Source organism: Pezoporus wallicus, unplaced genomic scaffold, assembly GCF_028554395.1.
Source record: "Pezoporus wallicus isolate ANWC-B61680 ecotype Strahan unplaced genomic scaffold, APGP_CSIRO_Pwel_v1 scaffold_3294, whole genome shotgun sequence".
NCBI classification, from domain to species: domain Eukaryota; kingdom Metazoa; phylum Chordata; class Aves; order Psittaciformes; family Psittacidae; genus Pezoporus; species Pezoporus wallicus.
This window is the reverse complement of record NW_026635478.1, coordinates 14,934,533-14,958,505: the sequence shown is the minus strand read 5'-3', so window position 1 is coordinate 14,958,505 and position 23,973 is coordinate 14,934,533. Positions and strand designations below refer to the sequence as shown.

General features: G+C 45.1%; 1 protein-coding gene across 1 annotated transcript in view; it reads left to right on the top strand.

The window, feature by feature from the left end:
* Window positions 1–23,022, top strand: part of LOC130609954 (alpha-2-macroglobulin-like) — a 41,422-nt gene extending 18,400 nt beyond the window's left edge. The window contains exons 14-36 of the mRNA XM_057429452.1: window positions 928–1,070; window positions 1,427–1,576; window positions 1,782–1,952; window positions 2,662–2,752; window positions 4,126–4,252; window positions 4,538–4,766; window positions 5,854–5,980; window positions 6,590–6,711; window positions 9,780–9,831; window positions 10,423–10,506; window positions 10,635–10,811; window positions 12,294–12,378; window positions 12,922–13,078; window positions 13,387–13,461; window positions 15,669–15,834; window positions 16,278–16,501; window positions 17,085–17,303; window positions 17,594–17,721; window positions 18,076–18,166; window positions 18,882–18,956; window positions 19,317–19,419; window positions 19,817–19,858; window positions 21,947–23,022. Of these exons, the coding sequence (XP_057285435.1) occupies window positions 928–1,070; window positions 1,427–1,576; window positions 1,782–1,952; window positions 2,662–2,752; window positions 4,126–4,252; window positions 4,538–4,766; window positions 5,854–5,980; window positions 6,590–6,711; window positions 9,780–9,831; window positions 10,423–10,506; window positions 10,635–10,811; window positions 12,294–12,378; window positions 12,922–13,078; window positions 13,387–13,461; window positions 15,669–15,834; window positions 16,278–16,501; window positions 17,085–17,303; window positions 17,594–17,721; window positions 18,076–18,166; window positions 18,882–18,956; window positions 19,317–19,419; window positions 19,817–19,858; window positions 21,947–21,972 (2,864 nt within the window). The 3' untranslated portion in view covers window positions 21,973–23,022. The remainder of the gene's footprint in view (window positions 1–927; window positions 1,071–1,426; window positions 1,577–1,781; window positions 1,953–2,661; window positions 2,753–4,125; window positions 4,253–4,537; window positions 4,767–5,853; window positions 5,981–6,589; window positions 6,712–9,779; window positions 9,832–10,422; window positions 10,507–10,634; window positions 10,812–12,293; window positions 12,379–12,921; window positions 13,079–13,386; window positions 13,462–15,668; window positions 15,835–16,277; window positions 16,502–17,084; window positions 17,304–17,593; window positions 17,722–18,075; window positions 18,167–18,881; window positions 18,957–19,316; window positions 19,420–19,816; window positions 19,859–21,946) is intronic.
* The last annotated feature ends 951 nt before the right edge of the window (window positions 23,023–23,973 follow it).

Below are 23,973 nucleotides of genomic sequence, written 5' to 3'. Positions count from 1 at the left end.
AAGTTTCAAATCAACTTTACCCTATTCAGACCGTGGATACTTACCAGTGTTGTGAGACTCATATGTACAGTGAGCAGAAGAGCATGTTTCTTTTTCTTTCTCTCCAATCCTTCTTTTTTTTGGTCGTTTCACCCTCGTAAGCATGCAAATACACACATCTCTATATTCTAACCAATAAATTTAATTTTATTCAAATAAATGTCCAAGAGTTACACATTTCAGTAACTGAGACTGGCTATGGTGCATCTTTATGATGAATGAGACCTGATGGATATTTTGAAAGTGTATGAATGAGAAGGTGCATAAACAGTGGGTATAAACAGTATATAGAAGCAAAAGATCTTGGGTGTTACATGTTCATAGGTAGTTCTGCATCCTCACTAGTAGCAGTGACTAAGCTAACACTCTGGCTAATATCAAGAGATGTTCTATCACCTTGTCCAGATTGCTCAGGCCCAGCTAGAACAGAGGGGCATTTTCCATATGGTTCAAGTGATAGTTTGGTGTTCCAGCTAAATGCTTGCTTATCAGTAACTTCAAAAAGTTGTAGCCTCCCCGCAACCTTGACTGATGTCGCCTATTACAGCAGTCCCTTATTTCTATGTTTTTTGGAGATGGCAGAAGATCTTGGAGTTTGAGAAAAAGAAAGGGGTTGGGAACATCAAGAAATTATGCCAGATGTTAACTTGGGAGAATCTAGAAGGCATGTTGAGGCCCATCAAACTCATTTTGTTTGGCTATTACATGATCACTGTCTGAATGCAGGTGTCTTCAGCAACAGCCATAGACTTTAGTCATATATCAGTCAGTATTCCTGCCCCTGCTATCTAGAAATATTCAGTATGAGTGAACTTGACTTATCTGAGGAGGACAAACATGTATACTGAAACTTCCTGTACATTGCTTAGCTGTTTTTCTCTTTGTTAGTTTATGGGACATTTCAGTTGACCTTCCCTGTTGAGGCAGCAATTGCTCCCCTGGCACGGATGCTTGTGTACACCACTTCACCCAGTGGGGAAGTCATTGCCAGTTCAGCAGATTTCCAGGTTGAAAGTTGCCTCCCCAGTAAAGTAAGTATAAGCCAGGGTTTATGCAACCCATGTTTGTCTTGTGGCCAGTAGTTCATTCTGAGTTCCGTGGAGGCAGAATTCACAGCCGGTTCATGAAATGGTCTGACCAGATGTTGACTGAGGATTAGGGATAGAAACTCCAGAATAGGTTACTAAGCCATAACTATAAAAAGTGGAGCAAGACAGAATAAGAAGAAATCACTGGCCATTATTAATTATATTCATCAAAGCTGAAGATATATATTGGAATGTCAAGGCACTAGCAGAGCTCAGTTTACAAGGCTGGATGCTTCAGTATAATAGCATCTAACAGCATCTGGAAATGTGTCTGCTTTAACTTCCTTGTGGAATTGCAGGTCAGATTGAGTTTTGTACCCAAGGAAGGTCTTCCCGCCTCTAACACACGCCTGCAACTCCGTACTTCACCGAGGTCCCTGTGTGCACTCCGTGCTGTGGACAAGAGTGTTCTCCTTATGAAGCCTGAGGATGAGCTCTCTCCCAGCTCTGTAAGTCTTAAATATTTCCGATAATGAGCAAGTACGAGAACCAACTAGGTAGCTATTGACACCACTATAGACACGGGGCCATGTATTTTTATAGCTGCATTTACACTTCTTTTTAGAAGCTGGCCTTTATCAGTGGAGTGTTAGTATCTATGTCCCTGTAAGCTCTGACTTGCAACATTTTGCCTGATTCTTTGTGTTTCTCCAGGTGTACGATCTTCTCCCAGTGAAGGAAATCCACGGTTATAGCTTCAAGGACTACTACCTGGAAGAAGACAACATAAATCCTTGTGTGTCACTTGACAATATATTATTAAATGGATTTGTCTACATACCCATTTCTCCTGATGGTGAAGGTGATGCCTATGACATTCTCAAAGTAAGTGCCAGCCTTTCATATTTCTTTGGTTTTCCTTTTTGGAATTCAGTCTCCTCTTCTCACCTGTCCTGAAAGGCTTTTTAATGAACTTTACTGTGAGCTTGTTAACTTCTGTATGCAAGACAACAACCAGGCCCAGGCCCTGCACCTATGTAGCCCACTGCTGGTACCTGAGTGCTTCTCTGAACCATTAAAACTTTTAAAGGTCTCCTCATTGCTGTTAGAGATACCTGCAAATTGACCCAAGTAAGGAAACAGTCCTGAAAGTGACATCTGGTACCATAATATTAGAAACTCTTCCTCAGTCATGCATATTCTCTATCTGGTGTAGATAGGTCTTTAATAAAGTGACAGCTACTTTGATAAGCCACAAACTGACCTGTACCCATCTAAAGAGTCCTGTACAAGAATTTTCGGGTACCCTCAATCCGGTGCTTTTCACACGTCATTTTCACCCTGGCAGATGTCCCCACAGTCGACTTGTGGCCTTACCTTTCCATCTGATCATGCCAGGATTTAGCCTTAGGATGAGTGTAACATGATAAAGCTTCAACATCTGGGTTGAACCAGTCTATCTGGCATTTATATACAAGCCTTTGTTATTCTGATTGATACCAGACTTAGGTACGTCTATTCTTGACATACTAGAAATAGTTCATTTTCAAGTGTGCTTGAGTATTTTCTGTTCTTCTTTCTCTTTGTTTACTAGGAATTGGGCTTAAAAGTCTTCACTAGCAGCAAGATCCATAAGCCTGAAATCTGCCAGCATTACCCAGGACACATGATGGAAAGGAGTTACAGTGGTTCTAGTACCTTCTTCATTTTACCCCCCACACAACTACCTAAAATTTATGACTCCTATTTCTTTGAATATTAATTACGCCAGGCGGATCAGATTGTATTCTGATATGTTGACCTAATTCAGGATCACTCTTTCCTGGACTCAGTCCTGAAATATGAAACTGATCCACCTCTGCCTCCTTATCCCCAGCTAGGCAGCTAGTACCTGGCTGGTGCTACATGTGCTTGGTGACTGCAATGCCAGCCCCTGCAGCAGAAATCCTGTAGGCACTAAAGCAGTCTGCCAACACAAAGTAGTGGCTTTTTTTCCCCTCAGATGTGAGTCCAGCTATGGAAACCTTAAAAAAGGAGTCCCTGTTTCTAGATAGTCACATTCCAGCAATAACTAAAGGAACTACTAGGGCAAAAGTGGGCCAAGACAAATGAGAAGGTGGTACACTTCTGTGGGTAGAGGCTGAGAAACTTGGCTCTATTCCCTGCAATCCATTCACGTGACTAAGAGTCTGGGTAGGTCATGTCACTTCTCTGCAACTTCAGTGATTGTGAAGATAGAATAATATTACCTTTTTTATCTGAATAGTTCTGAGATTAGAAAGGCCACATAAAACACTTGCCTATGCCACTTCCAGTTACTGGCTTTCCTGGTGCAGTTTCCCAGCTCCTATTAAAAAATTACAGCTTTTTGTCTGGTGATAGCTTCTAGCCTTCTATTTATAACAGATCAGATCTTTGGTTTGAAATGCAGGTTTTGTCTTCAAAGCATGGCCTGAGACAGCTGGCTGCTTTGAGAAGACGTAAAAGTCTTCTAAGGCTGAAGGAAAGCCTTTCATAAGGCACAACACTATGCAACACTGACAAAGTGTCATGGTTCCTTCGCTAATGGCCAGAGATTCAAAGACCCATATTAATCTCAAAAAAAAAGCTTAGATAGAGGAGGGGAAGACTGAATGTGACTTCTGTGTCTGGTCATGAATATCCATCTATTCTTCAACCAGATTTAATAAACTATATGCAACTGCAATATCTGGAGTCAGTAAGTTCCACATTTGACTCTATATTGCAATAGAAATGTACCATCAATAACATCATTATACTTGGCTCTTTTGGCACTGCTGGGTTTGCTGGCAGTGGGGGAAGAATGTTCAACCCTATCCAATCTCTGTAAGAACAGCAGCAACATTAGGAAAAATGAAATGAGATGACAACAGGGAAATACATCTGTTTCCATTTACCAAGGTTTCAAAGCTGTTCTTTCAATTTAAAGATTTTAGCTACGAATAACCACTGCCTGGAAGGAAAGTATCCTCCTGATTCAGAAAGAAGTCTGACATGTCTTTTTCTTTCTTCCTGTCCTTGAACAAATTTACTCTAGTGACTGCATTGAATCTGCTTGAAGATTTGGACTATGAAGTAACAGAACGTATGGTTGCTGGCAATCCTGTGGAGACTGTCCGGAAGTACTTCCCTGAGACATGGATATGGGACATAGTTACAGTGAAGTAAGTGTTTATGGTAATGCAGAGAGTGGTCTCTGCAGCAAACACTCAAGAGATACTTAAGCCTCAATGGAAGTATCAGGTATTTCAGTAGGAGTAGTATTTCTAGTAGACAGAGGGATTTTTCAAGGTCACTAAGTACAGGATGCTTTGGGGGGACACGCAAAAGCCAGTGCCCATATGAAGCTGGTCAGGAGTTTGCTGTCAGCAGGTGTTGTTCAGTAGGCTGAGAAAAACGTAGATGATCCCCAGAATATAACGGAAATCTTGTTCTCTGTCCCTCACCAGCTCTGAGGGAAATGCTGGTCTAGATGTGACCATTCCTGATACCATCACCGAGTGGAAAGCCAACGCATTCTGCATTTCAGCAGACACGGGCTTTGGCCTGTCCCCAACAGTGACCCTCAGAGCCTTCCAGCCCTTCTTTGTAGAGCTCACCATGCCCTACTCTGTAGTGCGTGGTGAGTCCTTCACGCTGAAAGCCACCGTTTTCAACTACCTGACCACCTGCATCAGGGTAAGACACACACACAACTTTGCTCAGCCCGACAGCTTAGGGAAGACTGCAGTGGGCAATTTATAAGAGTTTCTTCAAGCCAGATGACTTGGCCCTAACAATAATTTCATACAGATGTACTTCTGTAGGTGTTCTTGGTGTATTAAATGAAGGGGAATATGTTTTTCTGACAACGTTTTGAAATCTGCGTTTGATTCAGAACCTAAAGCTTTGCTGCTGAGGCCCCCGGCTTTGTCGTCACAGGTTAATGTGATTGTCCTATAGAAATAGGGAACTTGGGTTATCCACAGACCACAGAGTCATTGCATACCCACACAGAAACTCTAGGGTCACTAGACTGTGTTCATTCTTCAGTCTGATCTCATATAAACATCTCACAAAGTTTCACACCGTATTTGCTTGAATATGTAGACTGTGTTTTATTGCATCTGCTCATAAGACACTGAGCAGAGAGAACCACATAGCTTCACTATTCTTATCTGCATTTTTTCACCAACAAAAAAGTGGTTAGTCTTTGAGGTTGGGAGGTTAGACAAAGAAAATACCAATCGCCTTCGCTCAGTTGTTTATAAATACAATTTTATTCTGAAAGGAGTGAAGCTGAAACAAGGAGGGGCACTGATCCAGCCATTCCAGTGCACTTTCATTTATTTCCCTGTCTTTCCTGTTTTGTTTGCAATTTTCAGGTTACTTATTCCATTCTCCCTTGTTCCTTACTAGGTTTTGCACTGCTAGAGTTTTACCTCTTCACCCAACTAATCATGAGGGGGATCTTTAATTCATGGCTGAGTTTGTAGTCACTGCTTTGCCTTTACTCACACAACTTGCCCATGCTCTCCATTTTCCCAGAACCCGTTTCCAAGATACACATCCTGTTCTTTGCACTTACCTGCCCAATCTCTTACAATTGTACACACCTCAGTCTTTTTCCACTTTATCACCTAGTTCTTGCTCTGCAATATCAGTAAGGTTCTCAGTCCCACATTATAACCAGCTCCCCTACACATATCTGTGTATAGCACTGTGTCCTGTACCCCAGCTTCTCTGCAATTCCAGCCTTCATGACACCTCTCTGTACAAATGGCAGGTCAGTGTGTCTCTGGCTGAATCTACCCATTTTCTGGCAACACTAATAGAGAAGCAGGAAGAATCCTACTGCATCTGCATAAATGAAAGGAAAACTGTGGCTTGGGCAGTAACACCAAGATCTCTAGGTAAGAAGCTGAACAACAAGAAAATGCTGGGATGAGATATTTGTGGATGGCATCAGATCTTTGGTGTGAGGAGCTAGGTAACTCCAAACCTGTCTGGAAAGATCTTGTCTATGCCAGAAGTGAGAATTCCAGCCCTGAGGTTGAGACACTACACTAGGATGTGGCCTCCAGGTGCTAAACAAACTATCTAAGAGTTATGGGCCATCATTTTTTTAACACCTGAATAGAAGTTACAAATTCCCTTAATGTGTGCAAAGCACTAAGACATTCCTGAGACATTGTGTAGCTCAGAATGTCTCAGCTTAATGTGTCTGGGTCTGAAATATTTTAGTCAAAGCTTGCTTTCTCTAAAGCCTCACAGAACAAGACTGATTTACAAGACCTGCCCCTCCACTACTCTTCTTGATGATGGACTAGCACCTGCTGGGGTGATCATCACAAAGGAGGCGGCCTGCAAGGCTGCAGCTGGATCAAGATAAAACACTGTCTTGAGTTTAGTTCTCCTCTTGGAAAAGCTTCTCTGTAACGCACCAGAGTGCCCAGCACAAACACAGACTTGTATGTCCCTGGCACTGCCCGGCAGGGCTGGCTAACCCCTGTTTCCTCCAGGGCAGGTGGAGTTCTCAGTGAGCACTGAGGCCCTGCAGAACAAGCAGCCCTGTGGGAGCGCCATCGTGGAGACTCCTGAGAAAGGGAGGAAGGACACGGTCATCAGACAGCTGCTGGTGGAGGTATGTGGGCTGCTGAGTTTGGTGTCATAGAAAAGTAGTAATAATTTCATGCTCCACTGCAGCAGTTGTTGTATGAGAGGGGCTTTCTGTTTTAGGCATGATAGCAGCAATAACGGCTTGTGTGACTCTTGCTCTGCACACTTTTATAAAAGAAGCATTGATAAATCTCATAAAGGCCAATAGAGCCCATAAATCCTAATGTTGCCATCTCATAGTAAAAGCAGGGTATTACATTACATAGTGGGACAGAAATAATAAGGCAGGCAATAATGACAGATTTGTCCCAAACACATCATCTGGGAGATAAATGAGAGCTGCTTGGTTTTACCTGTAATAAATCACAGGGGTAGGTTGTAAATGGAAGACTTGCCAGAAACATTATACATCTCCTCCAGCAGATGGCCAGTACTCTGGAATATGGAACAATCACCACAATCTACTAATATTTCCAAACAAAACTACCATCATTGTTCTGAATTTTTTATTACACTCTTAAGAATCTTCAAGCAGTATGAACTAACTTTTTCTTTTTTCATTCTTTTGTACTTTTTTTCCTTAATCAGTGTTTTGCAATGATAAAACCACAGTTTTTCCCATGATAAATAGCCAGTCATAAAATTAATCCACAGTATGAGACTCCCTGTGACATTAATAGCAAACCAAGAGTACCAGCTCACAGTTTAGCAAAATATGTATAATACAACATGCCATAACATTGTCAATCCTTTGCATGACAGGAAGGAATAATCATATTTAGTTAAATTAAGTCAGCAGTAATATAGTAATTTATAACATTGCAACTTCTACTTACATTGCAGACATTCCAATTTTCAGTAAGGCACAGCTAGGATTCGTGTAATACATAACTTCATAATATGTTTTGCTAACCTGAATGTAATGATGGAACAATCCTATCTGCCTGGCTTTTATTTATTTGTTTATTCCCTTATTTACAAATGAATTTGAATGTATAGTGCATTTCATGTATCATGGCTTCAATAATGTTAACATTTCAGGAAAACTTCCTAATTTCATATATGCCCTCAGGAAAAAGAGTGTTTATTTTGTTCTTTCAACTGTACAGTTCTGGTGTCCTCAACATAAAAAGGACATGGAACTGTTGGAATATGTCCAGAGGAGGCCAAGAGGAAGATCAGGGGACTGGAGCACCTCCTGTATGAAGACAGGCTGAGAAAGTTGGGGCTGTTCAGCCTGGAGAAGAGAAGGCTGCGTGGAGACCTCATAGCAGCCTTCCAGTATCTGAAGGGGGGCTACAGGGATGTTGGAGAGGGACTCTTCGTTAGGGACTGTAGTGATAGGACAAGGGGGAACGGATTAAAACTTAAACAGGGGAAGTTCAGGTTAGATATAAAGAAGTTCTTTACTGTAAGGGTGGTGAGGCACTGGAATGGGTTGCCCAGGGATGCTGTGAATGCTCCATCCCTGGCAGTGTTGGACAGATCCTTGGGTGACATGATTTAGGGCGAGGTGTCCCTGCCCATGGCGGGGGGGGGTGGAACTAGATGATCTTAAGGTCCTTTCCAACCCTAACTATTCTATGATTCTATGGTACTGGAAGATACGAACTGTACAGTCTTTTCTCCCAGATGTCGTGGGAGTGAAAGTAACTGACTGAGCATTAAAATGACTTCTCTCAGGGTGTCTGAGAGATTACTGGTTTTATCCTGCTATTGTACTGAGGTAATTAATCTACAGCAAGCCTTGACTGGATAGAATGGGAGATTAGCATCCAAGGCTGAACAATTAATTAGCAGGAGTGGATACAGTGTAACTTGCTTGGAGTTGCATTGTCCCAGACACATGGATGACAACATCCCTTGCAACAAGCAGTGCATCCAAGGGAGAGAGAAGGGAGTGTGCCAGAACCCATGGGGTGTCCTCTTGCCCCTTGGGAAATCAAGCCTTGCTGAGAGCTAGTTGAGAAACAGGATGTTTTCTCACCCAGGAATTTCTCAGCTGGAAAGGAAAATCTTTCAAATAGTTACAGTTTGTATGTTTTAATCTCGTGTTGAAATGTTCAAAATCAAACAAAACAATGGATTTCTCAGTTACATTTCAGGATGACATGCTGAAACACATAAAAAGATGCCTTTTTGAACTAAAACATTTAGCTCTGTCATGGTTTCTCCTAAAAGCTTTCCTTTTTATTTTTATTTTTGGTTTTGCCCTACTCTTTTGATCTAGAAAGGATCTTTTTAATCCTTTCTCTGTCACTACATTGTATTTTCACTGTGTGAGAAAGTGAAGGTAATAATACATCGTTTACATGCTGGAAAAAGAATTCAGCTAGCAAAAGTTGGGAATTTTTTTGAAACAATAGGGACTTTCCTATCTGGAGTTAAAAAAAAAAAAAACACAACAACGATGTGGGGATCCAACTGAAATAAACTCTGGCAAAATATGTTTTCTGGTAAATATTTGACTCCTGAGGTTAATGCAGAAAGTTTTCAACCAGCTCAAGAGAAAATGGGTTCTCTTTCCCAACTTCGAAAATTAGCCTAGAAGTTTTTGAAGCAGAAGGATACAATCACTAGTTGACTGTGGCATATATTCAAATTCTGGGTGTTGTAACGTGTCACTTGTGAGTGCTCTAGTTGGTATTTGTCAAAACTCTTGCATACATATCCTGCTGGTGTCCCAGGCACTCAGCTGTCATTGCAGTGTGAAGCATTCTTCTAGACTGGGCCAGGGTGGGTAGTACCTTGGAAGACCACCCTGTGGCTCTGTTAGCACCGTCAGTACCGGCATGTTGCATGCTATCTGCATCATATCCTGTGAAATCACAGGGCCTCTCCCAGTAGTAAGAAAGGAAATAACATGTATTAAATTTCATGCTTGTAATTAGCCAATATGTTGTAGTCTTCAATTATCCTCAGTTTAGCATATTGAGGAAAAAACTTCAAGCCATTTGTAAAGACTTTTTGGTGTAACGAATTATTACCACAGAAGAATTTATAACATTTTCATTTTCTTAGAGTCCCTTTTAGGTTGTTCGTTGTTGTTGTTGTTTCACATATTTTGGGTTTTTTTCTTACCTTTTTCCCAAGCCGGAAGGGACTGAGGTGGAAACTACCTACAACTTTGTGCTGTGTGCCTCTGGTAAGAGCCTTTTGTTTTCTAAGACTTTCTTTGTGAAGATAGAGACCAAAGATGGAGGGAGATGACAAGGTTTTTGAATCCTCCACTCTGAGAAGAAAGGTGTAGGGACCTGATAAAATTGAATAAACTAGATGTATGTCCAACTGGTAGTGAAAATAATTCTTCCTATAGCAGAAGAGCTGAGTCTGTAACAGTCCCTGCAATTACAGAGGCAAAAGCATATCTCAGGAACTGAGGCTGGTCAGGTCCCTAAAAGGAGAGAATATCTGCAACTGAATAGGGTTATTGCAGTAAGCCAGGCCTCCCAGCCAAAGCAGAAAAGGCCAGAAAAACAGCCTAGAAAGGGTATTTGTCAATCAAGGCCTGGCGACAGTGCCATGTAGAAGCCCATGACTGTCTGTGTGTAAGGGTATTGCAGGCCCAACACAAAATTTGCAGGGTGGGAAGCTTTCACAACAAAATTACAGATAAAGGGATTCGTTGAAGGCAGGAAACCCCTGTGCAGGGATGGTGTCTCACCCTCTTAGCTGCTACTCAGACATGCAGATACATCTGTAGTTTTAACCAGACTGATCTGTTCTTTTACAGCAGAAAAGTTGATGTCAGAGCCAGTCTCCCTGGCTCTCCCTGAGACTGTGGTGGATGGCTCAGCCAGAGCGTATTTCTTAGTATTAGGTAAGCAAAGCATTTTCAGGGTGTCACATGCTGTTTTGAAACACTGCTATGTTTCTTCAGGCTTTGCTCAGCCCACTGGCAGGCCCTGAACTGTGCTGATTTACACTGGAAATGGTCCCATTCCCCAGGTGACATCATGGGCACTGCCATGCAGAACCTGCACCAGCTCCTCCAGATGCCATTCGGCTGTGGGGAGCAGAACATGGTCCTGTTTGCACCCAACATCTACGTCCTGGACTATCTGAACAAGACAGGGCAACTGAGTGAGGAGGTCAAATCCAAGGCTATTGGATACTTAGTAAGCGGTGAGCTTTTGCTTGTCTGTTCATTCCTTCCCTTGGAGACTGGATAAAGATACTAATGGCCGCTAGCATGTGTGATCTGGGGGAGGCTGTCCTTGTGTGTTCTCTGGAAGGAAACATGGTACTGTGGTCGGTCAGGTGCATATAATACAGTATCTATAAGAGAGAATCCTGTGCTCAGGTGGAGGTGCAGGGTGAGAGCAGAGAGCATCCAAACAGGAACATAGAAGATGTCCAGTACTGACAACAACTCAGCAGTTGTTGTCATTGTTGCGGTTTAAAACCAGTCAGGTAACTCGTTCACTCACTCCCCCCCTTCTTTCCCTCCCCTACTCCCAGAGGGATGGAGAGGAGAATCAAAAAGAATGCAACTCCCCCGGGTTGAGATAAGAACAGTTTAGTAATTAAGGTATAACACAAATCACTACTGCTACCACCAATAATAATAATGATAAAGGAAATAACAAAGGAACAGAATACAACACCTCAGCACCAGCCAACCGATAACTCGCCCCACCAGCCCAACCAAGCACCGGCCGATACCTAGTATAACCCCGCAGTGAACCAGCCCTTCTGGATAACTCTCAGTTACATCCCGGGCATGACATGCTGTGGTATGGAATATTTCTTTGGCTAGCTTGGGTCAGGTGTCCTGTCTCTCCTTCCTCCCGGCTTCCCCTCTTCCCTGGCAGAGCATGAGGCTCAGAAAGTCCTTGGCCAGACCAAACATTCGATCAGTAACTAAAAACATTGGTGCTATCAGCACCGTTCTCAGGCCGAAAGTCAAAAACACAGTGCTGCACCAGCTACCAAGGAGGAGAAAAAAATGACTGCTGATGCTGAACCCAGGTCAGTCTTAAGAAAAGGGATGTATAAAATACATAAATCAGTTTGTAACCATTCATCATGGTGGCTGCTTATGTAGATCTTGGACTACATAATCATACATAAATCTTAGGATTAAGATTTAAAAAGTGTCACCTGCCTTTGACTAGGCCAGAAATTTGACACACTAGCTAGGACATGTTGGCAAACATAATACCAGTACATATGGACACAGTGGGTGTCTGCTGACTAACAAGGGACCAGTTTTACTCAGTTATGTCACAGAAAAATTGCACTTCCTCTAATGAAAATGGTCCTGTTTTCTGCATCTCTATCCTGTGTGGGGCTCACCTTTTTTCAGTTCTGCCCTGGAAACCTTTTTCCTGTTTCTCTAAAGTCTGGGATACATTTATCTCTCCTCACCAAGTCTAGGCAGAGAGCAGCAATGACCTCAGATACTCAGTTCCCAGGTGTTTTAGGGAAGAGGATGGCAGTAGTCAGAGCTGTGTGTTTGCCTGAACTTCCATGATAACACTGAGCAGCATACCTCATGCTTTTGCCATTAGAAGAAGGATACTGTGTCCTATGTCTTCTACATTTCCTTTGCATGGCTTCCTGAAAAGTACTCTGGCAATTAAAATGTTCTTCCACTCTTTTCAGGGTATCAGAGGCAACTGAAGTATAAACACTGGGATGGTTCTTATAGCACCTTTGGGCCCCGTTATGGGCAAGTGGGGAATACCTGGTAAGGATTCAGTACCACTGACTTTTCATTTCTGCTTTTCATGCCCTCCTTTTCCTAAGTATTCTCTTGTTCCTGATCATTGTGGAGGTTGAAATGGAAGTGGAGATGAAATTACAATCATGACAACATAGGATAATTATGTAGGATAATGGAGGAGGGAAGGATGCTAAGGGAGAGGCCTTTCAGGTTTGCAGTGCTGCACTGATAGCTACTTACTCCCCAGCACCTTTCTTCAGCTCAAGTGAGGATGACCTGAAGGATGCCCTAACTAGTTCTTGTTAGCAGAAGATGCTGATGAATCTCCAGAGTGCCACTGGCCACCTCACTGCAGCCCTCAGGGCTATGAATGACAGGCTCCAGCTAGCACTGGTCCCTGTCTTGCTGATTCTCTAAGCTTGCTCTCCATTTCCAGCCAGCCCACTGTGATCAAGTCCTGTAGCCTTTATTCCATTCCTCCAGAACAGTGATTCCCACATGGGCCCTATGACCTCTGATGGATATAAGGCTTGCTCAGGATGTTTCAGTTCCCTGTATCACTTTCAGGCTCACAGCCTTTGTCCTCAAGTCCTTTGCCCAGGCCCGGCCTCATATCTTCATAGATGAGAAGCACATCCAGGATGCTTTGGTCTGGCTCAGTCAAAAGCAGAAGGAGAACGGCTGTTTCCGCAGTTCTGGCACACTCCTGAACAATGCTATGAAGGTAACACGTCTGCTTGGTTGGCTCCACATGGGCTTTGTCAGGCTAGAACTTGATCATAAGTCACTCTGTGACCAACAGAGCTATTTCAGCAATTGGGGGTTGGGAGGAGGGGGCGCTATGTATGTGAGCTATCACAGAAGTAGAAAGAAGCCAACAGCATCTTCTGAAGGACTTATCATGAGAAGGAAGCTAGGAAGGATCTGTCACTGCAGGATGCACCACAGGGAAAAGGCAGTGGAGCTGTGTGGGATCAACATCTACTTTTCTGTTTCCCTGGGATCAACATGTACTTTTGTGATTCCTTGCAGGGTGGAGTGAATGATGAGATCACGCTGACAGCCTACATCACTATTGCACTGCTGGAGATTCCTCTGCCTGTAACTGTATGTGTCTGCACCCCAACCTCAGCCACAGATGGTACTAACCTGCCCTACTAGTGCCCCCCACACACAGATTATTTACCTTTGAAAGAAGAAATCCCATGTGAATATTCTTTCCGTTCAAGTCTAGACTGGAATAACACTTTTCCTCCATTTTCCTCCCCTGCCCAATCCTGCCTCCCATATACATAATTCACTTAACATTTTTCTGAGTTCTTTTGTGGAGAACCATGTTTTTGCTCCTTTAAAATAATACAGCTTGGATTAGCAGAGTTAAATAATATTTGAATCTCTGAAATCAGCCAAGTAGGTTTTCTCCATGCACAAAAATTTCCTTGTGTTTCTTGGAATAGTACATTTCTGTTGAACCACTTGCATAGGCCAATTATGTTGACACCACAGCACAAGTCTGTAAAAAAAAAAGGTGGAACACTCAGGGATTCATTCTCGTTTTCTCTGCCCCTTCTCTATTATTTTATGGGAAATCCCCATCCTTAATGTTTGGGGAATAAGGTACACCTATAGCAAATAAAGTATACTTATAGGGAATAGTAGCTCATCTGTGAAAATCCTGAGGCTTACTTAAAAACAACGTGGGTTTGATCATTCTGATCCCTGAGTTTGTGATCCCCTCGGTGTGAGACAAGGCTGTGGCACAGCTAAAACCAGTGTGTGAATTGCAGGAGAGGGACAGCTGAGCCATGATGGCTGCTGGGCTGCTGTGATCCCTCCGCTCCATATGTAGTAGGAGCTATTTTGTATTGAATGTTTTTTCATATATAGTAAGAACTAGCAGAAGAAATTCTTTTGTCAGCAGGGTGACATGAATGACATTAACTTCACCAAAAAAGTATTCTTTCTTTTGTAAGTGTTGTGTTTAGAAGGCAAGTTTTCAGGCAGAACTGCAATGGATAACAAGGATGTTTTTCATCTCCCTGCCTGAGCCTAAAAGTACCACTGAATGTGAAGGGGTTTGCCAGAATCTGATTGCAATATGAGTGCATTTCAAGTTAAGCTGCATGAACTCCTGAGGGTAGCACAGCCTCTAGGTATTTAATGCTACTGACAAGCATACAGATTATTTCTTTAAGTAAAATAAGCCATATTAGACCCTCATAAAAAATCAGTACTGTCCTGAGCATGTGTATCCACTGCCATGTCCTGTCATTAGACTGAAATCCTCCCCAGCACTTGCCTTACAAACACTAGTAAGCATAGGACAACTTAGGGGAGGCACAGACCCAACCAATTTTGCTTTTATTCTTTGCTTTCTCAAAAGCAGCTGAATTGCTTCTCCAGAAGTTACCACAAAAGATTTCACCTTTCTGTAGTCACTCTGTGAAGGCAAAGTAGAAAGCCACTGAAAAATGAGTATTTTCTGTCTAAACCATTGATTAAGCTGTAAATGTGCTGTCAGGCTTCAGATCATGGCATGCTCCCCCTGCAGTGTTATTGCTTCAATTTTATAGCAGTTTTGCCATCACAAAAGAGGAATAGTCATGTAACTTGCTGAAAGGTCATGGGGTCACAGTGTCTGTTACTTAACACTGTGTAAAGTACACAACTTTTACTTTGCTATAGCAATTGTCCTCTTAAACCATACTTGAGCTGCTGGCTTCAAAAAGACACGCATTGTTGATGTTTACAAGTCAAAAAACATTCCAGAGAATAGAAAAAGATGTATTATTTCTTGTGCAGAGAAAGAATTTACCTCCGAACTAGAAGCTATGGTTCCAGCTAAATTATTTCTTTCAGAAGGACATGGAAAGGGGTAACTAAGCAATAAAAAGGATAGAACAGAGGGTGAAAGCACAGAACAGCCTCAGGGTGATAGCTAGAGGAGGAAAACAAGTACCCAGTATATCTACAGAAGTATATCAGAGAACTCCCCTTGCCCTGAGACACAGTCAGGTCAGTAATTCTTCTCAAGGCAGAAAGATTAGAGCCCCGCTTCACAGCCTTTAAAAACAAGCTGGGGAAAAAACATTACAAGAAGATATATTCAAGAATAGCAGATAACAAGATAACAGCTGCCCATTTGTTCCAGTGGGTATTGGACCTGAGGGGGAAGGGATACACAGTAGTACAATCTTTGTCAGCAGGAGAGTGAGGATGTCAAGGGTCCATAGATACCACCTGATTCCTATTGATCTAATCTGGATCTCAGCGTGACCTCTGGCTACTCCAGCTCAGTCTCTCTGTCCTCCCAGCACGCTGTGGTACGTAATGCCCTGTTCTGCCTGGAAATGGCAGCAGGTGAGAAAGAAAACCATGTGTACACCAAGGCACTGATGGCATACGCCTTCGCCCTCGCAGGGAAGGAGGAAAAGAGGAAGGCATTGCTCGCCTCACTTGAAAGGGAAGCTGTGAAAAAGGGTGAGTACTTCCCGGTGGGAAATCTCTTTTACTGGCATTACATCATCCCTTGAAGTGTCTGCAAGTGTCTGTCAAGACCTGGTCACATTCCTTGGGTTGTTCTGCCTCAGAGAGCTTGTAACTGCCAAATCCTGGCTTCTCCACTTCAAAAAGGGAAGGAGTGTCATCATTCTTAGGTCCCTGGTTCCTCCAGGTGCCCAAGTCTGTGTGAACTTGGAGTCTAGGACAAAGAGGTACCCAGCCTGGGGACTGAGCCTCAGCAGTCTCAGCCTAGTTGCAGCAAGCGAGGAGCTGTCTCACCCTCCCCACTTTATCCTATGTGACAGATGCATCCTGAAGGCTCTGTCCTCCCAGCTGGACTGGCAGCAGATCAAGAACTCCCTTGCAGTAACTGCTGCTAATTGCTTGTTGTCTTATCTCCATGCTCCCTGCCTCCTGTGAAGATGGGTCCGTTCACTGGCAACGGCCTGGGAAAGAGCCAGAGGTTGCTCTCCCATACTATCGCCCCCGGGCTCCCTCTGCTGAAGTGGAGATGACGTCCTACGTGCTCCTTGCTCACCTCACCACGCAGCCGGCACCTTCCCAGGAGGAGCTGGCATTCGCAGCTCTCATTGCAAAGTGGATCAGCGCTCAGCAGAACCCCAATGGGGGCTTCTCCTCCACCCAGGTGAGCTGCTTCCTCCCTGCCACCTCACACCTCAGTGTCAGAAGGTGGGAAGTGTCAGAGGCTCAGGTGGGAGAACACTAGCATTTGACAGGGCAGGCAGCAGTCGTAGCCCTGCAGTATCTCCCTGCGTATGTGTCATGGTTGCCAATTTGCCAGGAGGCTAAGAAGCACGTAATGCCTCTGGGAATGACTGATGCCTTGATTAATGACCTGGTTTTCTTGACACGTCGGGGCAGAAAGTTAGGGCCATAAGGGATATGTGTCTGTCCCATTGGAGAGGGCTCCCACTGCAATAGGTATGTGCATATGAAGTTGCTGCTTCACCCTGTGGCAAGTGAGTGAAGGCTCTGCAGAGCTCTACACCAGGTTGCTCAGGCAATACACAGCTGCTGTGCAGGGGGCAAAGGAAGAGAACAGAAACATGTGAAAGCTGCTCTTTTCCTCTGTGTTTTCTGCTGAAGAGTGGAGGAAGTGAAGAATGGGGGGGAGGGTGCCCCCCAGCAGCAAAGGGCAGGCTGTGGGAGGACGGGCTGTGGATAGGCCAACGGCATCTGCCTGGGTGCTGGGACCCATCTCTCTCAAGGACACGGTGGTGGCTCTCCAAGCCTTGTCCCTGTACGGAGCTGTCACCTATGCCAAGAGCGGAGCGGCTTCCAAAGTGACCCTGCGATCTGGAGGGGACTTCCAGCAAGATTTCCAAGTGGATCCCAGCAACCGGCTGCTGCTGCAGCGCGTGCCTCTGCCCCGCGTGCCTGGGGAGTACAGCACAGAGGTGTCTGGTGAAGGATGCGTCTACGTGCAGGTGAGGGTGATGGGGGCCTGTGGCACCCTGGGAGGGCAGCCCTGGCCAGGAAGGAGCCAGGCGGAGAGCAAAAGGGACCGGAGGAGAGGAGAAATGGGAGGGAAGGCTCTGGGAGAGGCAAGAGGAGAAGAGCAGAGGTATAGAGAGGAGAAAGAGTAGGAGGGCAGGATCCTCAGTGTGGAGGAGCTGTGAGAAGGGCAGAAGTGAGGAGGCTGCATGGGGAGGGGATGGTCTCTGTCATGTGCTGAGCATGCACACAGGCTCACACAGAGCCGTTGGCTCTCCCCTAGACAAGCCTGAAGTACAACGTGCAGCCCTCGCAGCAGGATGCACCCTTCATGCTTCATGTGTACACATTCCCGGAGACATGTGCAGACTCCAAGGCTCACAAGGTCTTTGACATTGGCATAAATGTCAGGTGAGTCTGCGTTTCGGTCTGAGCCTTCCTGAGCAGCCGTGGGAGCTGGAGGTCTGCTGGGCTGGTCTGGGAGCCCTGGAGGAGCAAGGCACTTTGGGGAAGCAGGGTGGGAAGCAGCTGGGCTGGGATGAGAGGCTGCAGAGGAAGGGCATGTCCTGCAGTGGTGGTACTATGTGGGCAGCCCAGGGCTGGGCTACTGAGCGCACGTGTAGATGGCTGGGAGAGCCTGGCACAGCTGGAGAAGTAGGGGCTGGATTGGCAGGACATGGTGGGGTGCCAAGTGCAATGGAAAAGGTGGAAATGCCTCCAGCTTTGACCTGAGGTGCACTCTGCCTTTGTTGCTTGCTTCCTCAGTTACACTGGGGAGCGCAATGGCTCCAACATGGTGATCGTGGATGTGAAGATGCTGTCGGGATTCATCCCTGTGAAGTCCTCTGTGAGGAAGGTAGGAGCCTGCTTGTCAAAGAAGCAATATTCAGCTTATCTTCAGGACACCTTGCAAGTGTCTGTAGCAATCTAGAGGGTTTCAGGGTTTGAATCAGCTTGATCTCAGCGCTGACATCTGCACGCTTGCTTTGTACCTCTGAGGAATGTAGAATGCACATGATACCTTTCTTCACACATATGTATCCAGGCATCTGTTTCCATGTTTGAAGGGGCATCTAATTCTTCTGGTGTTTTCTCCCCTGCTACAGAACACTCTGATCCTTCCAACCTTCTGCTGTGGAAGAGGAGTGGTTGAGGGATGCCAGCAGTAGCACTTCCTTCCCACCCCTAGAGTATTTTCAGTAGTAGCTTATAGTAGCTCAAAATATATGCCCAGTTTGGACCTGAGACCAAGAGGTGGAAGATCATCAGGTCTGATTTCAGGGACTCAGGAGCCTTAGATATGTGCAACAACTGTGACAGTGCTGGTGCCTCATTCCAGTTTTGTGTTGAGGAGGTGCACGAGCATGAGATAGTGGAAACTGTGAGAAGACTTACTATACAGGGCTTCACACAAGAGTGCTTGCTGAGTTCTTTGGGAAGTACCATCTCTGAGCTTCACTTCTCATCATCCACCTGCTGAGTTTCCGGTGGTGAGGGGAAGCTTATGTGAGTTGAAGGGTTGACTAACTTCCCTTCAGATCAGCAACCTCTTCTGTATCTCCTCTTTCCAGCTCTCAGACACCTGGTTTCACCAGATACAACGGACAGAAGTCAGCACCAACCATGTTCTCCTGTACGTAGAGCAGGTGTGTACTGACTGTGGGCTGCATGGGGCACACACAATGAACTCACCAGCACGCTGGGAGCAGCGTGCACAGTGATGGAGAATGTGCTAGGCATGGCTGGGCTTGTAAACCTGAAACATAAACCTGTCTGCCACTGACCTTGCCACTCTCTCACAAGAGACACGTCTGTCTCCGCCCTCCACCCACACACAGCCTGGTCCCTGAACTCCCCACCAGCCAGAGCCTCCCTCAGCCCACAGCCCCCACACCCGCAGGGCCCAGGGGACAGTGAGGGAGCCTACAGGCAGTGCGCAGGGATCGGGGAGCCCAGGTGAGAGACACCCTGAGCCTCCACCACTTCCCTTCCCTTCCCTTCCCCAGCTGAGCAGCGAGACCCTCAGCTTCTCCTTCACGGTGGAGCGGGACATCCCTGTGCAGGGCCTGAAGCCGGCTCAGGTGAAGGTCTATGACTACTACGAGACAGGTGAGTGCGGGGCCGGGGTACCCGTGGGAGTGAGGACGGGCAGTGGGATGCACGGAGGGGCACAGGGGCTGTGGGGACCCACAGGGGCCCCTGGCCTGGGCTGTTTCCCTCCCCTGCACTGCCTGAGCTCTCGGAGCACAGAGGGGCCCCGAGGGCTGGAGGCCACAACCCTGCCCTCCTCCCTCTTCTTCTCTCCTCGTGCCCGGGCAGGCCCCAGAGAACGCTGTGGGGGTCAGGTGTGCTGTGCAGCCGTCCTGCCCCGAGGGACAGGGCAGAGGAAGCATCCCCCCAGCCCTCCCAGGCGGTGGCAGCAGCCTGCTGTGTGGCCTGGAACAAAGGTCTCTCTGGTACCCATCCCTCTGACAGCCCGCTCTCGCCCTTCCCTTCTCTTTTCCAGATGAGTTTGCCACACAGGAGTACAGCGCTCCCTGCGCCACAGGTGAGGTAGCGAGAGCCCCGCCCTTTGGAGGTCTACACCTCTTTTGTTTTATCTTTGGTCTTCCAGCCAATACTTTCCTCTTTCTGCTTAAATTTGGATGAGATTGGCCCAACCCACAACCACAGATTTTGCATAGAAGTCTGAGAACACAGGAGGCACAACGCTGTTGTCTCGTTCAAAACATCCCTGCATTCTCAGAGTGATTTCAATAGTCAGGTTCTCCTGGCTTGAATGAAGGTTGTGTCCTTACTGTTTTGTTAGTGCCCCTTGGACTTTTCAGGTTTCTCATATCATTCTTGTTGTCTCAGATTTGAGGTATCCTTTGGTCCTTCCTGAAAGCTCCAGCTAGTGCAGCTGTGCAGGACACTTGGTTCTTTCAAACCACCTGGCACGCTTCTCCCCAAAAGCACTTTGTCTGGAGCAGTAGAGCAAATCAAGACCAAAAGATAACCAAAAAAGCAGCATGTCATGGTCTGACCTATCACTGTTTCATGCCATGCCCCAGAACCTCCTGCCTAAGCCCAGCATACCTTTTCACTAAAGTTGTAAGTTGGTGCTGCTCTCAAGCCCTCATTTCCTGTTCTACGCCTGAAGCCGTACCTGTAGCAGGGAGTTCTAATTGCAGAGGAATCCCTCCCAGCACTTGCTATTGAAGAGGTATTCAGCTCTTACAGGAACTTGGGCTTGCCTCTCTGGTATGGTGACAGAAAACTGTTCTGGTGGTAAACCTCCACCTGTACACACAGATACATTACTCATCTGTGGATCATAGCTCTCCAATATGGCACACTAGCCTGTTTAGCAACTGTATGTGACAAAGCCCACAGCAGTGCTGGCACATTGCAGCATGTCTTTAAGCAATGTCATTCCCCTTTGATCCCAAGAGATGGCAAGTTTGCCTTTGGTAGCTACTATCTGCAACTACAGCTACCCTGCTGCCTAAGCAGGAGAGGGTTCCTTTCAGGAGGAAGGTATTCCTCATGACCCTAGGTGGCCAGCCCTCAGTTTTGGTTTGGATTCTGAACTGGCAGGACAGGAAGGCTATGATTTCTTGGGGGGTTCTCTGCAGCACAAGGCTGCGTATTTGGCTTAGGAGCACAGGTAGGTGCTTCTGTGGAAGACCCTGACCAAGGATACTTCTCCTGTCTTATATGGAGTCTTCTAATATGCAAACTGACAGGCCTGGTTTCCCATCAGCTTCAGCTGTTTGGAATATGGAGTACTGTGACCCTGGGAAGTGATTTTTCACATGTCTTGACTGTGTACCTAGAAGCAGAGAAAAAGTTATTTGAATTTGGGGAAGGCAAAAGCTTTGTCTCTTGCTGGTGGTAAATGGTGACATTTATCCCCTTTTGTGTCTTGTTATCTTGGAAAAGAGCCTGAACTCCCAGGCTTTTACTCCATACTGCCTCCTAACCTGGGCTGTGTCTGTAGGTACAGATGTGTTCTGCTGATTCTTGATCTATAGCCTTCCTTCATGGAAAAAATTTGTGCTTAAGTCCTAAGATAGTGGGGAGCATTTAGACTTTTGGCCCCACATCTGTTAAAAGGCAGAAATTTTATCTTCTTGGAAAGGAGGATGGGAAGTTACTACTTACGAGGTTCATCCACTGGTCTAGATGTCCGAAGTTGATCTGTACTGACTAAAAGGCAGATCTCAGTTGCAAAGCTGAAAGCTTCCTTCCCTGCCCTTAATAGTACTGGTGCAGCAGATTTCTTCCACTTTACAGAGAAATAAGAACACTTTAAGAGCATATTTCATCACTGAGTAAACATCCTCCCTGCCTGTTTGCACTGTGCTCCTGTGACCACCCCAGTTGTGACAAGTCCCACTCTGCTTATCTCTCTCAGTGAGTCAGAAAAAGTCTCAGCCTTCTATCAAGCATACATAGTTTTGAAGGTGACATGAGTGTTGAGTGCTATGGATATCCCTCAACCCTGGTCAAACAGCAACTCACTCTCCTGTACTGTGCTTCACAGACAATCAGCCTTCCCAAACCCACATTTTTTTCTGTCTCAGCCTGAGAAAGGGAATTGTCATATCTCTCTCAACTCTTGTAACACTTCCATCTTCTTCCACCCTTGCAGAGGAAGCAGACCAGGGCAATGCATGAAGAATACTCCCAGTTGCTGGAACCTGCCTGCCTCACTACCACCAACAACTATGGAGTGACAGATGAATAGTGCCTGCAAGGAATGGAAAATGAATTTTACAAACACATTAACTGTAGTCACCAATAATTTTTGAACAGTTTATTCCCAATTCTGTTTCTTCCTGCTCAGCCTCCCCTCGCAGCTTTAATCTCCCTAGCCTCTTACTTAAAGAGCATCCCACCCAGCCACAGCTGTGTAAAGGGCAATAAGGCTGACAAATAAGAAAAAGAAAAAGAGGATGGAATTAATTAAGTTGGAATCAGCCTTTCTAATCCATCTCACTGTTATGTACTCTGAACTTGTCACCTGAGATCCTGTCTTTTCTTAAGAACAATTCTTCTGGCTTAGAAAGCATAACCTTGATTGAATTGATTGAACTGATCTCTGCGGGTGCCTATCCATGTCTCCTACAAGTAGGCAGCCGACATTGCATGAAATTCAGCCTCTGTGATGCACCCCACAAACACCCCTTCCAGGACTGTTCCTTGTTTGTTGCAGTGGGAGGAGATACACAGTCTGCCCTCTTCTTAGATTAGAGTGTGTGTGAGGCAGCAGGAAGGATATGTGCATGGGTTGCAACTTTGGCTGCTAACTTATAAAGGCCTGCTTTTCAGCTGAAGCTTGGGCCTTCTTGTGGAAACTTCCATATCTTAGGCCTGCTGCTTCTGGGAGATTCCCAAGGAGAAGCTAATAGCATTTGCCAGTAACCTACCTACTTAAGTTCAAATGCACATTCATTTAAATCATAGAGTTGCTTTGGTGAAACCATCTATAGTCTATTAGACATCTCCAGGAATGCTTTTCTTGGTTTTGTCCCATTAATTTCTGTTTTTAAGTGGCAGAAAGATCTATGTGACTGTTTATTCTCACAAAACACTTACTGTTAGGTACCATGGCTAATCGTGTATTCAGAGTATGCACAACTAGTTGTTCCATGCATTTTTTTTTAGTGTGCCTGTCAAGTGTTATTGAGAATAAATAAAGTTCTTCATCTATTTTACTAGATATTATTGTCACTTTGTCTCCTGTGGTATTTGGTGTTTCCTCACTCAAAACCTTTTTGAAACCTCAACTTCAGAGAAGTCTATGGAATGAACTGGATTCAGTGAAAGCTGAGTAAATTTTCTCATCAAGCAAGCTTACTAATTGTGTTTTGGTTTTATTTAGAAATAGTAAAACAATGTAATTTCCTACCATGAAGCAATTATTTTTTCCAAGTTCTCAAAGCCACATAGCTTTTGGTTGCTGAATTAAACTGGTTTGATTTTAGACCATTGTGATTTGCCTTTGAATGTTCCATGGGGATAGGAATTCAATGTTCAGTGTAATTTCCTACATGTTATGCTGTGGAGGACCTGCAAGTTTGTGACTTTGATTTACAGCTTAGTAAAGCAGAGAGATGTTAAACTGCTTTACAGATACAGGCTAGCCAGGGAGCCCCAGATGACAAATGAGGTGGCTGCCCACGGGTGGCAGTCAGGTGTTGTCTAATTTAAAACCAGGCAGCAGCAAAACATTGTGTTAACTCTTTCCATGGTAGACAGCCATTATTCACATTTTGTGAATGTAACAGACTCTAGTGATTTTACAGACTTTTGTATTAAATTATCATGATGGCGATGACTTTGTTTCACATGAAGCAGAAAAAATCAAACACCATAGCTGCGTAGAGTACTCACCAGAAAACAAATTAAAATGAAGAGGCTGTTACCATCCACCTACAGTCTGCTGTGAAAGAGGGTCTGTATTTTTAGCCCTGTGTCTGTATGCACAAATTGGCAGACCTAGCATTTTTTAACCCATCACGGAGGGGAAAATGATAAAGACCTCATGGAAAACATAAGGGGTTTGGCTCATAAGGTGGCTCTTGGTTAAAATTCTGACTATCTTGAATGCCATCATATGGCATGTACAGGACAACCAGGCGATCAGACCCAGTCAGTATGGGTTTATGAAAGGCA